Source organism: Cydia fagiglandana, chromosome 8, assembly GCF_963556715.1.
Source record: "Cydia fagiglandana chromosome 8, ilCydFagi1.1, whole genome shotgun sequence".
In the NCBI taxonomy this organism is placed as follows: domain Eukaryota; kingdom Metazoa; phylum Arthropoda; class Insecta; order Lepidoptera; family Tortricidae; genus Cydia; species Cydia fagiglandana.
This window is the reverse complement of record NC_085939.1, coordinates 4,736,342-4,752,508: the sequence shown is the minus strand read 5'-3', so window position 1 is coordinate 4,752,508 and position 16,167 is coordinate 4,736,342. Positions and strand designations below refer to the sequence as shown.

The following is a 16,167-nucleotide window of genomic DNA, read 5'->3' as shown; positions in this document are numbered from 1 at the left end:
AAAACATTTAAAAAGTTCCCACGATTTGTCTAGGATCCCACCATCCATTACACCCTGACTTGATGACAAGGACCAATTTTGTAATAACTACTTTGTAAACAAAAGATATGAACACAAACATATCGCTGTTATGTTAGGAAGCGGTTAGAGTTTTTATACTATAAGCTAAGCCCACAAGCGTGCCTTGTTGAATATGCAACATTGTCCAGTTTAAGTTTAACCAAGTTAAGTACTTCTCTTCTAGAGCGAGCTGTAAAATTGTATGGACATGTTTAGGCCAAGCAATAAGAAGTTATAGAGGGAAATGCTAGGAACACAATTTTAGACTACGTAACTTTGTTTGGACTAGTTAGGAGGTGAACATATCAAAAGTCCCCGGCCGTAGCCCCGGTGCTGGGGGGTAGAGGGGGGAAAGAAGGTCTAATTTTTCGGTTTTTCATTTATATCTTGGAAATTTTGCGTCTTAGCGACATGACTACTAAGACAAACCAAAAGCTGATAAAATTTGTTACAAGTTTTATTCAGTCAAGTTTTTCGATATCTTGAATAGTTTTTGAGATATCCGCTCTTGAAAGTTTATTTAGGGCTTTCAATTTTATCTTGATATCTACATTAGTGACGCTGCTAGACCGTGTTTGGTATCATTTTCGTATAAATCGGGGTTGCTGAATTCAGTTTTGGTATCACATTGACACCATTCTTAAGAAAAAACATATAAATTTTAAACAAATACCTTTTTTTTTTAAATTCCTCTTCACGCTTAAACCGCTCAATCGATTTAATTGAAATTTGGTATACAGATATTTCGAGTCCCAAGACAGGACATAAGATACTTTTTATCTCAATAATCATAATTTAAAGTTGTGAAATGGAGTATGGGGGGAATTCAACTTCGTCGACGAAACTGAATTCCTGAGGTTAATACTGCTCAAAGTATGGTTTGAAGTCATGTTTGGTATCACTTTCATCTAAATCACAGATGTATTCCGTCCTAAATTTCATCTAAACCGGTTCAGCGGTTATTGACTCCCCATACAAACTTCCACCCCACTTTTCACACCCTCAAAAGATGCTTTTGGTTATAAAAACTATCCTATGTCGTGTGTCGAGATTTAAACTATTTCTATACCAAATTTCAACGAAATTGGTTCAGCGGTTTAAGCGTGAAGAGGGATTTAAAAAAATATTTATTTTTAAATTTTGGTTTTACTTCGGAATGGTGTCAATGTGATACCATAAATGAATTCAGCACCCCCGATTTATACGAAAATGATACCAAACATGGCCTAACAGCTTCACTGACGTAGATATCAAGATAAAATTAAAATCCCTAAATAAACTTTCAAGAGCGGGTATCTCAAAAACTATTCATGATATCGAAAAACTTGACAGGATAAAACTTGTAACTAATTTTATCAGCTTTCGGTTTGTCTTAGTAGCCATGTCGCTAAGACGCAAAGTTTCCAAGATATCAATGAAAAACCGAAAGATTCGACCTTCTTACCCCCCTCTACCCCCCAGCAGCGGGGCTACAGCCGGGGACTTTTGATATGTTCACCTCCTAACTAGTCCAAACAAAGTTACGGAGTCAAAAATTGTGTTCCTAGCATTTCCCTCTACAACGTTTTTTGAGCATTCATTTCTTGACCTAGTTGTAGGTTTATTTACGTTTAGATTTCCATTCATGATGAAAGTTACACTAGTAATTGCATAATTATGTTTCTCATCTCATCATGATCTTGTCTGCAAGCCAGCTCTTATATTCGATGGTAGATCATTTACAAATAAAAAATAAGGTATTTAGGACAAGCCTTGGGGAATAATACTTACCTATGTATCTTTTAGTGAGTACTTAATGTCACGACTGCAAATCCGCCACTGCCTATTTCAGTCAGACGAAATTAACAAAAGGCTCTCTTTACTGCGTAATAATATTTTAACTGAAAATGCCAAAATAAAATATTAATAAAACGCCACTTTAATCAAGCGTCGATGTCGCTCTAATTTTCAAAAGCCACTTATTTTATCGGATGAAAGGTTCGAAGTGTTCAAGCGACTTCCACCACAGATCAGAGTATGGCGCGTTAATAGCGCTTGTTTCGCATCCATTGCGCGTTAGGTAGTGGAGTGTTTTAGTGATGAGTGTGCGGAGGCAGTGATGGAGGATGGCGTGGCCGGGCGGCTCGCCGGACACGGTGGAGCTGGCGCTGCGGCCGGTGGACAGCCGCGACACGCTAGAGTCGCTGGGCACGCCGGGGAACGTCGTCGTGGATCCGCCGCGTGATGACAGTAAGTGGATTCGTCGTTTTCGTCCACTTTACTTATTCTTTAAGACATCATAATGGCAAAGCTATTATTATAAGTCGCATTAAGTACCTAAGTAAGTAGGTACTTACCTAAACACTTTATTGTACTAAAAGAAAGGAAGTGTAATAGGATTTATTTAATTTTGATGTTTTTCACGGGTTATTATAATTTTAATGTTTAGTTTTTTTTTCATTTTATTCGTTATTAATAAATATATTGCTCACTTCATACTTATTCGTGAAAAATATGGAAAAAAAAAGAACTATCTTAGAATTCATGCCTTTTGTTGTAATTGTAATGAAGGAAGTACAAATAATGATGATGATGATGATGATGATGACAAATACCTACCTATCCTAAACTGTAGGAAAGGTTTTTTTTTGGCTTACTCACCTGTTTTCTTGTAACCAGCTCATATTAATAGAAGTGGCTCAGTCATTTTTGTCTTGTCAGGATCTGATGATGAGATCCTGGAGAAATCGACAGGACTCTTCAGCTCCGGGAAAAATAAAAACGTGCAATATCGAATTCTAATATAATACGATACTACGAGTACGATACCGTAATATGGGGTGAGTTTGCATAAATCCGAAATTCAAACCGAAGTACAAGTTTATTTTTACATGTCGCACGTTAATTTATGTACTTGAAAGGTATTCTGGAAGTAAAATCTTTAGTTTTTCAATGATAATCTCTCGTTTCATTTGATAGATACAACAATAAACACAAAATAGCAGGAAATCCCAACTCACCCCGTACTCGGGGTTAAGGGGGCTAGGAGTGAGATGGGACAATTGCTAGAATGGACACAATATTACAAAAGCTTGACTTCTCAAGAGAATAAAGTATTTATGTAACAATCTGATAACTCTAGTCTAAAAATACCATCCCTTCCTCACCACATTAATAAACCATCTGCCCTAGTAATCCCTACTCACCCCATTTTACGGTACCTAACTTTCTTGGGGACGTTGCAAGTTTACAATGACTCTAAGCGGATGTAATGTAGGAACCTTTGCAGTGTTGGAGCAATCCTATTAACTGACTTACTTAGATGAAAGTTTCGTCCCAAAATGTACAATATACTTACAAGCTTTGTATCTTTAGGACAGAGTTGGACAGGATGTGCAACTTTTTGCAAAGTTGCAACGTTTGATATTAATAAAACTGTGTTGGGAAAAGAAGTTTATGCTATTAAGTGAAATAATAAATAAAACTAATAACAATCCGGTTAAGGCACAGAATAAATAATAGTACTAGGTACAGAAGACTCACTCTCTACCAAAACGCATCTGTCACGATCAGCACAGATATGGCCGCTAGGTGGCGACAGCGCCACGCGCGGCTTATGGCAAACCCCAAAAATGGGTTCGAACGGATGTAGTTTTAGCTACCTGTAGCAAAGCGACGAAATCGCGGAGTGAGCCACGCCTGGTTAAGGTAACTATGCACCGATTTGGCAAGAAACTTAAATATGACCTGTCTAGTCGGCGCAGAGTTAGTTTAGACGGACTCTATAAAATGAAACACTCAAGTATTTACGAGTAGAGGTGGACGCTTAAGTACTTAGGATAAGTACTGAAATAGGATACCTATCACTAGGCACTTTAGGCCTTATTTTAACTAAAACGACATAAACGCGACAACGTTATGTGACAAAACGACACCGACAATATCAAATAACAAGTCTTGTCTGACGGCGCGATTCAGGAAATGAATTAGAGATTCACTAGATATGAAATAGTAAAGATATGTGACGACCCACGGCAAAAGGTACCTTATGGCGGCTGGCGTTTACGCTATTATTAACGCCGCTCCAATATTCAGCCGGGACAATGGTACCTTTTGCCGTGGAACATCACATATCTTTACTATTTCATATCTAGCGAATGTCTAATTCATTTCCCGAATCGCGCCGTCAATAAACGCTGAAGTAGGTATGTACATATATAAGTTAGATCACTTCACCTTATAAAACATACGGCGCGATTCGGGAAGTGAATTAGAGACTCACTAGATATGAAATAGTAAAGATATGTGACGTCCTACGGGTAAAGTTACTTTATGGCGGTTGGCGCTTACGCTATTATTAACGCCGCTCCAATAATATTGCGGCGCTATAGGACGTAAGCACCAGCCGCCATAAGGTACCTTTTTCAGTGAAACGTCACATACGAGCATCTTTACTATTTCATATCTAGTGAGTCTCTAATTCATTTCCCGAATCGAGCCGATAATCCCCCGCCGCGTCTGTCTGTATGTATGTAGCTATCTTTGCGATAAACTCAAAAACTCCTGACCGGTTTTTATCAGCGGTTTTAGGTAAACTATCAATAGTTATTCTTGAGGAAGGTTTAGGTGTCTATTTCGTTAATGTCCCGTATAACCCGTGCGAAGCCGGGGCGGATCACTAGTAAATACTTAATTACATTCATAATTCGAAAACTAGTGTTGATGATAAAGACACGTATACTTGCTCGAATTCGAACCATATATATATAGGTACTATTCGAACCATATATAGGTACTATTCGAACCATATATAGGTACTATTCGAACCATATAATCTATGTCCAGGACTTTCCGCTCCGTAGGTGGAGGGGAGATGGGTAGGGTTGCCATACGTCCGGATTTGTCCGGACATGTCAGGATTTTTGACCCTTTGTCCGGATTACGGCCGGACTTGGCAAGTGTCCGGATTTTTAGGAATGACCTTATAAAAAAAATGTTCCCGTGATATACCTACCTACTGCGTAACGAATGCGATACGGGATACGGGGTCGGGCGGAGGGAAAGGGAAAGGTAGATCCACGATACAGTACCTACACCGCAGAGAGCAGCGCGCCGCCGGGGCGTCGTTCTAGCTACGCCAAATCTCTGTTACAAGAAATGTCCGGATTTTTAGGGTGATGTCAGGATTTTTATCAGGACATTTAATTCTTCCATATGGCAACCCTAGAGATGGGGCTTTTCTGGCCTTTCGATTTTGCGCCCCGTTAATAACAAAGCCACTTTGAAGCAGAAACTGTATATAACCGCGAAAATCGAAGTTCGCAAAATGAGGGCATCTTTGTCTGTCACTCTAATTACACCTTCATTGGAGTAAAAGAGAAAGATCCCCGCAATTTGCGAATTCCAGTTTTCGCGGTAGTCCCCCTGTAAGACCACTTTATAGTTCCAAGGGAACATGCCAGTCAATTAGTGCCGCCCCTTTATACGAGTGCTTGTGTACAAACAGCAACACTCCTAACTGTACATCGGTGGACCTTATTACAAAAGGCATAAGGTCCACCGATGTACAGTTAACAATGTTAACATACGTGGGCGATGGTACTTTTGCTTGCAATGAATGTCTCTCCCTCTCACAGTTGTTCGTTAGATGTCTTTAGTCTGTTTCATTATAATATACTCGTACGGTCAAACCTGACTCGGATTCAAGAAAATATTAAAAGCAAAACATAGACATGTGTTAAGTGTGGTGGTTAGATATGAAGTACGAGTTCGTCTTGGACTTAGCGATGTCACTAAGTCGCAAAAGTGCATGGCCATTTTATGTTCATGCAATTTTGCAGCTGGCTGTACGTTCATCAATGATGTTTTATTGTTTATTAATTATTATCAATATTTCGCTGAGTAAAATGTAACATTTCAGGTGGCAGGTAACTATAATAGTTTGCGCTATTGAGTGCCATAATTGCCAGAACAGGTAGGTATATGGGTATACAAAATATTGTGTTTTAATTCCGATAGTTTCAAGGGAATATATATTCTGTAGTTTAAATTAAGGCAATGAAATTTTCGTTTTTCTGGAAATGTACCTACAAGCTACGAAATTTCCTGACATAATTATGAATGAATTTCAATTTTACATTTCGCTCTTACGTAGCCTTTACGCTAAGTAGGTTATAGTTCATTTTTTTGCATTAGAAATAAGGTAAACAATCTTGATGTGTCTTTTAATACCATAAAATAAAGTTACGGCAAATATGTAACAATTATGAATCTAATACGATCTATTATATTCTTCCGCTTTCATAAGTAATAGTTATTGATTTTTAAAAAGCGTTTTTCAATTAAAATACATGTCAAGATTGCTTACCTTTTTACAAGTTCTTTCTAATGCTAAAAAAACGAACTATAGCGGAATTCAACAAAAATAACCTGGTGTGCTGTGTATCATGACTTCCGTTCTATAGTACGTTTAATTTCCGACAACTCGGGGAACACCGTTGTTAAATATTACAGTAGGTGATACAAGGGGATTTCCACCCAGCTGATCGATACACGCCTGCTCTTAACGTCGCTAGTTAAAACAATTGATGTTTACCTATTGAATTACCTAGTGTAACGGATTTAATGCGTGGTTTAAGAAAACTGTACAGTTCGCGAACACACAAGTTTTATCTCCTGTGGGCAATAGTTAACAGCTTGTGGGCATGTAGGTAATGATTTTATCAAATAAAAGGAGTACCTTTTCATGCGGATAAGGGTTAAATAAGAAAATTAACCTTTATAGCCCTTAACTTTTGTGTAAGTATGTCTACAGAAAAGACGCGAACACAGTTTTGTAATTGACCCAAATGGCATAGCCAGAGGTTCGCGAGGTCTTCAGCTCACAGAGACACTGAAATCAAACCGGGTGTGGCCTATAATATGAGCAAAAAATTTAACTGTAGGCTGTACTCCTCATAATGATCAACATTAGTTCAGCGACATTTAAAAATTAATTGTAGTTTGATTTTTAATACACTTTAAGGGTTATTTCAACATGCAATGTATTGCAAATTTTGTTGTTTGAGGCTTGACAAGCAACGTCAATCACAATGATATGGCGTAGCGATGGCGTCCATTGAAGATAATATTTATTTTGTATGAAAAATAGGGAGTCTAAATACTTCATAATTTTTAAAAGTTGTTGAACAAAAGTGTCAAAGTTTGAGGAGTACAATCTATGTTTTAATTATATGCTCGTGTTACAGGCCACACCCGGTATAATGCGAAATTAACTTTGTCTGCAGTGACGAATTTGCCCTAAGGGGTTGTGCACAAATCACGCGAGGTGTTTTCGGCTACTTTTTGAACCTCCCCCCTCCCCCTTGGTGATATTTGGTGAGGTTTTTGGCTACCCTCCCTCCCCCCACATAACCTCACGTGTATTGTTTTGAAATTTTTTCATTCGACCTCATTTTAAGATAAATAGTATTGTTTATAGAAAATCTTGTTTATTTTTCTATTTTCGTTAAATAGACTCGCTATTTTGAAGTGCAGAGTGAAGAATACACGTGAGGTTTCCTTATATCCCCCCCCCCCCTCCCCCAACGTGATCTATCGTGGTTTTTTCGTGACCGTCCCCCAATCGAACCTCGCGTGATTTGTGCACAAGCCCTAAGGCCTAGTAGGCCCGGGCCTAAGGCGGCAAACTGTGACAAAAAATTCACTGATGATAACAAGAAATAACTCAAAATGCACCTAGTCAATATAATGGGTGCTGAGAAAGGGGCGGCTACAGAGCCTGGGCCTAGGGCAACAATTAATAACTGCAAATCCACCACTGCTGTCTGTTACGTCTTCTCGAAATGAGATTTAAGTAGTACTACAATACTAGTTTGAGTTCTGACCAAATCGCGGCCAGAAGGGCCCTCTATCTACTTATAGTCCATTTTTTTAGCATTAGAAAGAACTTCGCAGAAGTAAGCTTGTGGTTCCAAATCCAGCACTTTTAGCGGTACTTCAAATTAAGTAAATTATATGTATTGACCATGCTACATCAGATAGGTAATTCAATAATTATTAACAATTAAAGAGCCTGATAAAAACTGCACGCTTGCTTCTGTGGAGTTCTTTCTAATGCTAAAAAAACGAACTATAGGGATGACTAATGCAAAATTTTAGAGGTTACAGCTAAGACCATATAAATCGGACGTTACATCACTAAGCATAAGCCAAAACCGCTAAACAGCCGCTTCACACTAATTAACCCCCAACACGATTTACACGACGTCTCGAAACAGTCGCCACTACACGGCTTCCCACAGTCGGCTCGCGACACTCCACCATGTTGGTTCAGATTCTCATCATGATGTACCTCGCTACCTGCTTCGTATTTTACGTAGCTCACGTTATAGACTATTATATAACCGTGCTTTAATTGACTTTTTAAGTGTCATGTGGCTGGTGACTGTTTGGAGGTTCAAGCGGCTTGGTGAGTTCAACTTTTCACCAGAAGCGGTATCATGATCGCATTTTTATCACTTGTCATGCCATGCGTTTCTTTCGCGTTTATATATATATTTGTTAGAACGTGACAGGCATGGTGGCAAATGATAAAGAGCGGACCATCTTAGGCTTACAGAACTCAATTAATCTCTAGCCATCCACTAATCGAAATTTGCCAAGATTTTAATTTTGTTTCGTCAAACTTTTTGTTTATTTATTTTATAACATTTTTAAAACATAATAAAAACACTGAAATCATAAAGACTTAAGTCGGTAAGGTGCCTGGCCGCCCCCGCTGGATGGCAATGCTGATCCGCTGAGCAAAATATTGGCCAGCCCTCTGGTTACAGAAGCCTCTATGGGGCGCTTTGTCAGCTCCCCGTAGAGGCGACGCGCGCTAGATCCCCACGGCTCCAAGGTTTCCACACCGTTTGTCAAAGTAAATATTATTCACAAAATACAATGGAACGGAAAGCCTTTTTACGGCCTCTGGGAGACTAGAGGATAAATGAGGTAGACTTATGAGGCTGGTCACTGTCCCTATATTTATTAGTTAACTATTTAGTCGTCTTTAAAAATAAGCCACTTTCAATATAGAAGGGTGCCGTCAATGATGTACGTACCTAACTACCTGCCCATGTTTCATGAAGCTCATGTTAATATTTAAATAGACTATTATTTAACGGTGCTTTAACGGACTTTTTAAATGCCATGTGTAGGGGTTATAACCGAAAATCGAGTGGCAGTTTTCTATCGGTTAAACTCCAACATTAATTATATACGTACAGTCAGCAGCAGAAGTTGCTAAGCGGACGAGGTGTTCAAAATTACCTTGACAACTTAAAAATAAAGTCGCGACAAGATCATATTGAACACCTCACCCGCTTAGCAACTTTTGCTGCTGACTTACTAGTTTGAGTTTGAACATCGAGAATACAGTAGGTACAGTCAAGGAATTTAAATTCCGACCCATTTCGTACTTTGTCACAGTGACAACCGTATGAGGTCTCTAGCGGCTTTCATATTGATTGTCACTGTGACAAAGTACGAAATGGGTCGGAATTTAAATTCCTTGACTGTACACAATCGAATGTGTATTCCAATGGCTCTTAGGGTTGTAACTCGGGCGGTGTAGAATTGAACTAGTTATTTTCTCAGGGCCGTTCTAACGAAAGCAAAGCGCAGGAAATCGACAAATATTCCTATTCCCGATCAAGTCGAATGCGGCCTCTATTTTCCGAAGCGATTCATTAAAATTTTCTAAGTGAGTAGTCAGTTTCAAAAGATAAAAGTTATGTCGATATGTTTTTTTGCTAATTTCTCGTATAAAAGCGAGAAAAAGTTCTGAGAGTTCGACGTGGCATTAAAATAAATTCAAACGATATTTCCTATACAAGTTTCCAAGAAACAGAATTCAAATGTGCTAATACCTTTCGACTGCCAATGCTTAACGCATTCAGGACGAGGATATAATACCTCGATCTCTAGCTATTTTGGATGCGACCGCATATTCAAAGGGTATTAGTTAACAATTTTACATGCATGAATGGACGAACTTTCATGTTTATTATAATTGAAGGGATGTTTACAAAAACAACATAACTGACTGCACTGGTTGACACCTGGCTGCGTAGCCAAGATGCCAATCGCTTACGCTCCGTAGCGATCGAAACGCAACTGTCACTGTCGCGCTAATATGGAAGAGTGATAGAGAGACATAATGCTTTTCGTTGTCGAAGCGATAGCGATTGTAACCTTGGCTAGGCCGGCTGAAACGATTAACAATGTTCTTAAAAAAGTGTCAACCGCTCTAAGCAGTTATGTTGTTTTTGTAAACATCCCTTCAATTTTATGACTTATGTATTTTTTTTTATAAAATAATTCAGCAAGCACGTAATGTATCACTACGATGTCGCAACAGGGCCGTCTTAAACTGCGGGGGCCCCTGGGCACACAAGTATTTGGGGCCCTTTTGGGAAGTAAAGAAAGCTAATTAAACTAACATTTGTCTACTATGATATTCAATTTATTATGAGTAATCAAATATAGGTACTGTTACTGTCTGTCCTTCGAGGCCTCCTGAGGACGGGGGCCCTGGGCCACGGGCCCCGTGTGCCTTTATGCTAAAGTGCGTACTGAAACTGTGTCACTTGGATACAAAAAAACCGGGCAAGTGCGAGTCGGACTCGCGCACGAAGGGTTCCGTACCATAAAGCAAAAAAATAAAACGGAAAAAATGCAAAAAGAAAACGGTCACCCATCCAAGTACTGACCACGCCCGACGTTGCTTAACTTTGGTCAAAAATCACGTTAGCTGCATGGGAGCCCCACTTAAATCTTTATTTTATTCTGTTTTTAGTATTTGTTGTTATAGCGGCAACAGAAATACATCATCTGTGAAAATTTCAACCGTCTAGCTATCATGGTTCGTGAGATACAGCCTGGTGACAGACAGACGGACGGACGGACGGACGGACAGCGAAGTCTTAGTAATAGGGTTCCGTTTTACCCTTTGGGTACGGAACCCTAAAAACGTAGGTACCTACTACCTATCTACCTCCTTTCAAAGCAGTGCACGAGCACGCTATTATGCCAGTACTCCGTATGGTCCTCTCTTTTGGATTGTTTTCTCTTACTCGGTGATAAGGGTCAATTTTGATTAGCAAATAAATGACAGTACTATCCGGTTCTTTATACATCCGTGGTGTTATCCGAAATGGAGAACATTGGAAGCACCTGGTGGGATTGGAACGATTATTCATTTCAACAGCAGTTTATGGCAGTTTATGCTATTTGCCTTTTTCCTATAAGTGATAAAAGGCATACTCGAATTGTTTTATCCTCGTAAGTCCTGTGTTTTTTCGAGGGCAGTAGTCATATCTGCCGGCTGTACTATACCAAGTACAAACCAAGAATAGTGCTTCAGACCGAGACAAAAAGATGTCGATTTTAGAGATTTTTTGAAGTGAGGTTTTATTTTCAGTATTTTTATGGTACGTTTATTATGTATAGCACCTTTTTATGAAGGAAATTTTTGAAAATATTTTGTACTTGTGTGAGTACATTAGGTTTTTACACAGTATAATAAAAAAATTAAAGGATTTATTTAATATTAAAATTAAATCATATATTTTCTCTAAACATCAGTAAAGTAAAAAAAAATACTTTATTACAACATAACTAATCTTCTTCTTATAAAAAGGTGAATTAAAAAACCTCTTTTCATTATTTTAATACTATACTACATCCAAGGAGATTGGATTTGGGTGTTCAAAGCCTAGACTAGATCTCCAGGCCTATCCCTTGCACTTTTCCCACGTCTCGCCCTTGTGCACTTGTGCTTCTACCACGGCTACGCCCACCTCATGACCACGAGCACTTTGAAATCGATGACTAGATACACGTCCGCGTACTGTAACTTCTATTTCTCCATTTTCATATTCCGAAAACGAAGAAAAGTCCCTATTTGATGCTTGGTCGGGTTCAGATATAAACATATCTTCATTATCAGAGTCCTTGAAGTCATAGTCATTGAGAAATTGAAATATTTGCTTTTCATCAAACGCTAGAATAAGAAAAAAAAACTTGTAAGTTAGACCGAACGTACTACCGTAAGTACAAATTATTTTGACCAATCACGAACCCCCTTAAATATACAGGTTTCTTTGAAATATTGTTTATTTTACAATATTTATTATTTAAATATACTAATACATTTGTATGGCAACAGAAAAAACAAGTGATTACTTGAATATAAACCGATTATTTTACCTCGTGCTGGCCAGCGACCTGACTATGTGGCCATCTTACGAAAAAATGACACTGACACTGACAGTTGACTTTACCTGTCTAACATGGCGAAATTGACCATAGAATATAGAATGAGAATGACCGTGTCAGTGTTGCCGTTGTAAAAAAACTACCCGGTAAATGGGAAATGAAAAATTTGTACTTGAGTAAGTACATTAGGCAGTTACGCCATCTACGTGGTTAAAATGTCAGGTCTGAAGTGCTATCCTTAATTTGTACTTGTACAAGTACGCGGGGACTTACGAGGTTAAGGATAAACTTCATATCCGATAATTATGATGCTTGCTTTTCGAATTTTCTTTTACTCTAGTTTAATTGTAGTCCTAAAAAGTAAATATGAGCACCTGTAAAAAATCTATCGTGTGTAAAATGGGACTGTCTAAACCGTTAACACATTCAAGGCTAAGAACCCGACTGTCGGGTACGAGTACACTATTCGCAGCGACTACGTGCTACATACGGCAAAGAGGTGGCTACGCGCTACGAGCGTAACCTGTAGCACTTAGTGGCAATACATGTATAAAATAAAAATCAAACCATGTGAACTAGAACACGGTAAACAAGTTGTCGAAAGTCACTTGCGGTTGTTATGCATGCATCGTCTGCACTACAAGTACGTACGATCGAATCTGCCATACTTTTTATGTAAGCGGAAACCCTCCACCTGGGCTTACGCCGTCCACTTCCCACGGTAAGCACCACTCCAAGACAAAACGTCGTACAATGTCCCAGTTTACTACTGACTTAGTGCGTTATTCTACTGAGACGGTTGCGGCTACGCCGTAGACGTGGCTACGGAAGTGCTACGGCGCTAATAGGCATTGAACTTGTGATCTTGTTATAGTGACGCTTCGATATTGCGGTTATTCTTTGACTTTAATTAATATTAGTACTTTGGAATTACAAAAAACAAGTGCGAGTCGGACTCGCGCATTAAGGGTTCCATACCATTACGCGAAAAACGGCAAAAAAATCAAGCTTGTTGTGTTGGAGCCCCACTTAAAAAAATATTTTGTTTAGATTTTAGTATTTCTTGTTATAGAGGTAACAGAAATACACGGACAGACGGACAGCGGAGTCTTAGTAATAGGGTCCCGTTTTTACGCTTTGGGTACGAAACCCGAAAAAGGCAAATAGGCATTTTATGAACAGGGCATTTTTATTTAATGTTGTACTCCCAAATTATGTGTTCGAATTGGGAATTTTCATATTATTTTTACTCACAGTTACGAGCTCCATCCATTCTAACCGAGAAAATAAACATCCCCAATTTTTCCGGTCTACTTGGTTTTGTTTCCAAATGGACCTGCTATGATCGTAACAAAACGGATAAACAAAAAATCGGCCAAGTGCGAATCGGACTCGCCCATGAAGGGTTCCGTAGCAGCAAGTAACATAATAAAATTGCGGTTTATATGACGTATTAAAAAAAAACTACTTACTAGATCTCGTTTAAAACAATTTTCGGTGGAAGTTTGCTTGTACATCATATATTTTTTTAGTTTTATCATTCTCTTATTTTAGAAGTTACAGGGGGGAGGACACACATTTTACCACTTTGGAAGTGTCTCTCAAGCAAACTATTCAGTTTAGAAAAAAGTGATATTAGAAACCTCAATATATTTTTGAAGACCTATCCATAGATACCCCACACGTATGGGTTTGATGACAAAAAAAATTGAGTTTCAGTTTTAAGTATGGGGAACCCTCAAAATTTATTGGTTTTTTTTTCTATTTTTGTGTGAAAATCTTAATGCGGTTCACAGAATACATCTACTCACCAAGTTTCAACAGTATAGTTTTTATAGTTTCGGAAAAAACTGGCTGTGACATACACGGACAGACAGACAGACAGACTGACAGACAGACAGACAGACATGACGAATCCATAAGGGTTCCGTTTTTTTGCCATTTGGCTACGGAACCCTAAAAATGTATGAAATTTTGGGTCACTTTCTCATGAATATTAGGATCGAAAGAGCTCGTGATTCTGAGTGGAAATAATATAATCATATTTTTGTTTTATATATAATATAATCATATTTTTGTTTTATATATAATATAATCATATTTTTGTTTTATATAGTTTGCGGATTTGGCGAAACGGCAGGTTGAGGTCACTGGGGACAAAAGGGCTGGCAGCTTCCTCGCTCTACGAATAAGCGTTGAGATTCAGCGAGGAAACCCTGCCAGTATATTTGGTACTATGCCCTAGAAGCCCTATTTAGACTTAGATTTTTATTGTTCGCGGAACTTATATAAGTACTAGTTTTGTAGGTAGTTTTAATTTTAGGTTACTTTTTAAAATTTTGTTTTTGTTTATAAGGGAAATTTTAAATATTAAGAATTTGTCAATGTGTTGGGTTGTATTTGTTCTTGTATTTTGTAAAATAAACTAATGAAGTAATGATCTATATATTAATAAAAAAATGTAAAATGCAAATTGGGGGACATAAGACTAAATAGAAATGCTTAACTACGAATAATTTAAATTAATGTAATTTATGACGAACTACACTAAAGTCTATTTTTTTATTCGGTAGACTAAAATGATATTTCATAGTATGGAATGTTATTTTATGTTCATACTATGAAATGTCAGTTTAGTCTACCGAATAAAATAAATTACTTTAATAGCCCCATTTACTGTAGCCCATCAGTTTCTAGAAGTAGGTATGATACATTTTAGGTATCAATATGTACAATACATTTGAGACAAAAATAAAAACTTTGACATTACATAATAGGTTCAGGTACTCTTCTCGGAACCTCCTCTTTTCGGCTAAGTATGTATGTTACCTCAATTATAACGTATCTGTTATTTTGGAGGGAAAAGGGTGCCAAGAAATGAGACACGGCCGTTTATCGTATAGCTATATTCCGACTGACAAGGCTGTTGCCGGGTGCAACCGGCTGGCGTGAAAATCTCATCTACCCGATATCTTAAACCTAACAGTATCGAAGCACACTACGAGTATCATATTTTAATTTATTTATTTTTGTTTTATTAATAGTTTAGTATTTATTTTTAAATTTAATCATCATGTCATTTATTGTTTCAATGAATAAAGACACGCTCTAGTTAAAACTAGACCAGTATAAATCTGATTAAATACAAGTCCATTTCTGTACCAAGATAATTCTGGCAGTAATATAATTTAAACCTTCATCTCCGCTAACTAGATTTTCCGTGAAACTTGCAGCCGCCGACAGTCGGTTAAGTACTATTTGCGGTGCGAAACGGAAATGCACATTGATTTGATCGCACCAGATATTTATTCAGAACATAGATCACTTTACTATAGATTCAGTTTTTGTAATGACTTTCATCAAATTCATACATATATTATAATGTTTTCGCCATTAAAATTGTGCTCCTAACCGGCATAAAAGTACCTACTGAACGAAATTCCTAGCTTCCGGCGCATCGTTTTCTATGGAAAGTATCACGTGATCGCCTGTCATGTCATAGAAAAGTAAACGCCGGAAGCTCCGGCCCGGACACGGCCCGGTCTAACGTGAGTCATCCTTAATTGTGTTCCTATATGCACAAGTACCGTACAACGGTTTACAGTATACATGGCCTTTTAAATTTTCGACATGGTTACGTTATGTGCTTAATTATCGCTAGTGTGGTAAAATAGGTACTGAAAACAAAATTAAAATAGAAAGTTGGATCTACTTTAACAATTTACCATCATCCCGTAGGTAATATCGACTGGAAAACTTTCCAACTGTGCTAGTTTAAGTTTGTCGGGTTATTTCGGTCCACCGTTTCATAGCAACTTTAATATAAATAACATATTTACATACCTATTAATGTCACAAATTAAA

General features: G+C 38.0%; 1 protein-coding gene across 1 annotated transcript in view; it reads left to right on the top strand.

Moving 5' to 3' along the window:
- The window catches only part of LOC134666504 (phospholipid-transporting ATPase IA), an 85,932-nt gene that overhangs the window by 20,425 nt on the left and 49,340 nt on the right, over positions 1–16,167 (top strand). The window contains exon 2 of the mRNA XM_063523685.1: positions 2,069–2,289. Coding sequence (XP_063379755.1) covers positions 2,166–2,289 — 124 coding nt within the window. The 5' untranslated portion in view covers positions 2,069–2,165. The remainder of the gene's footprint in view (positions 1–2,068; positions 2,290–16,167) is intronic.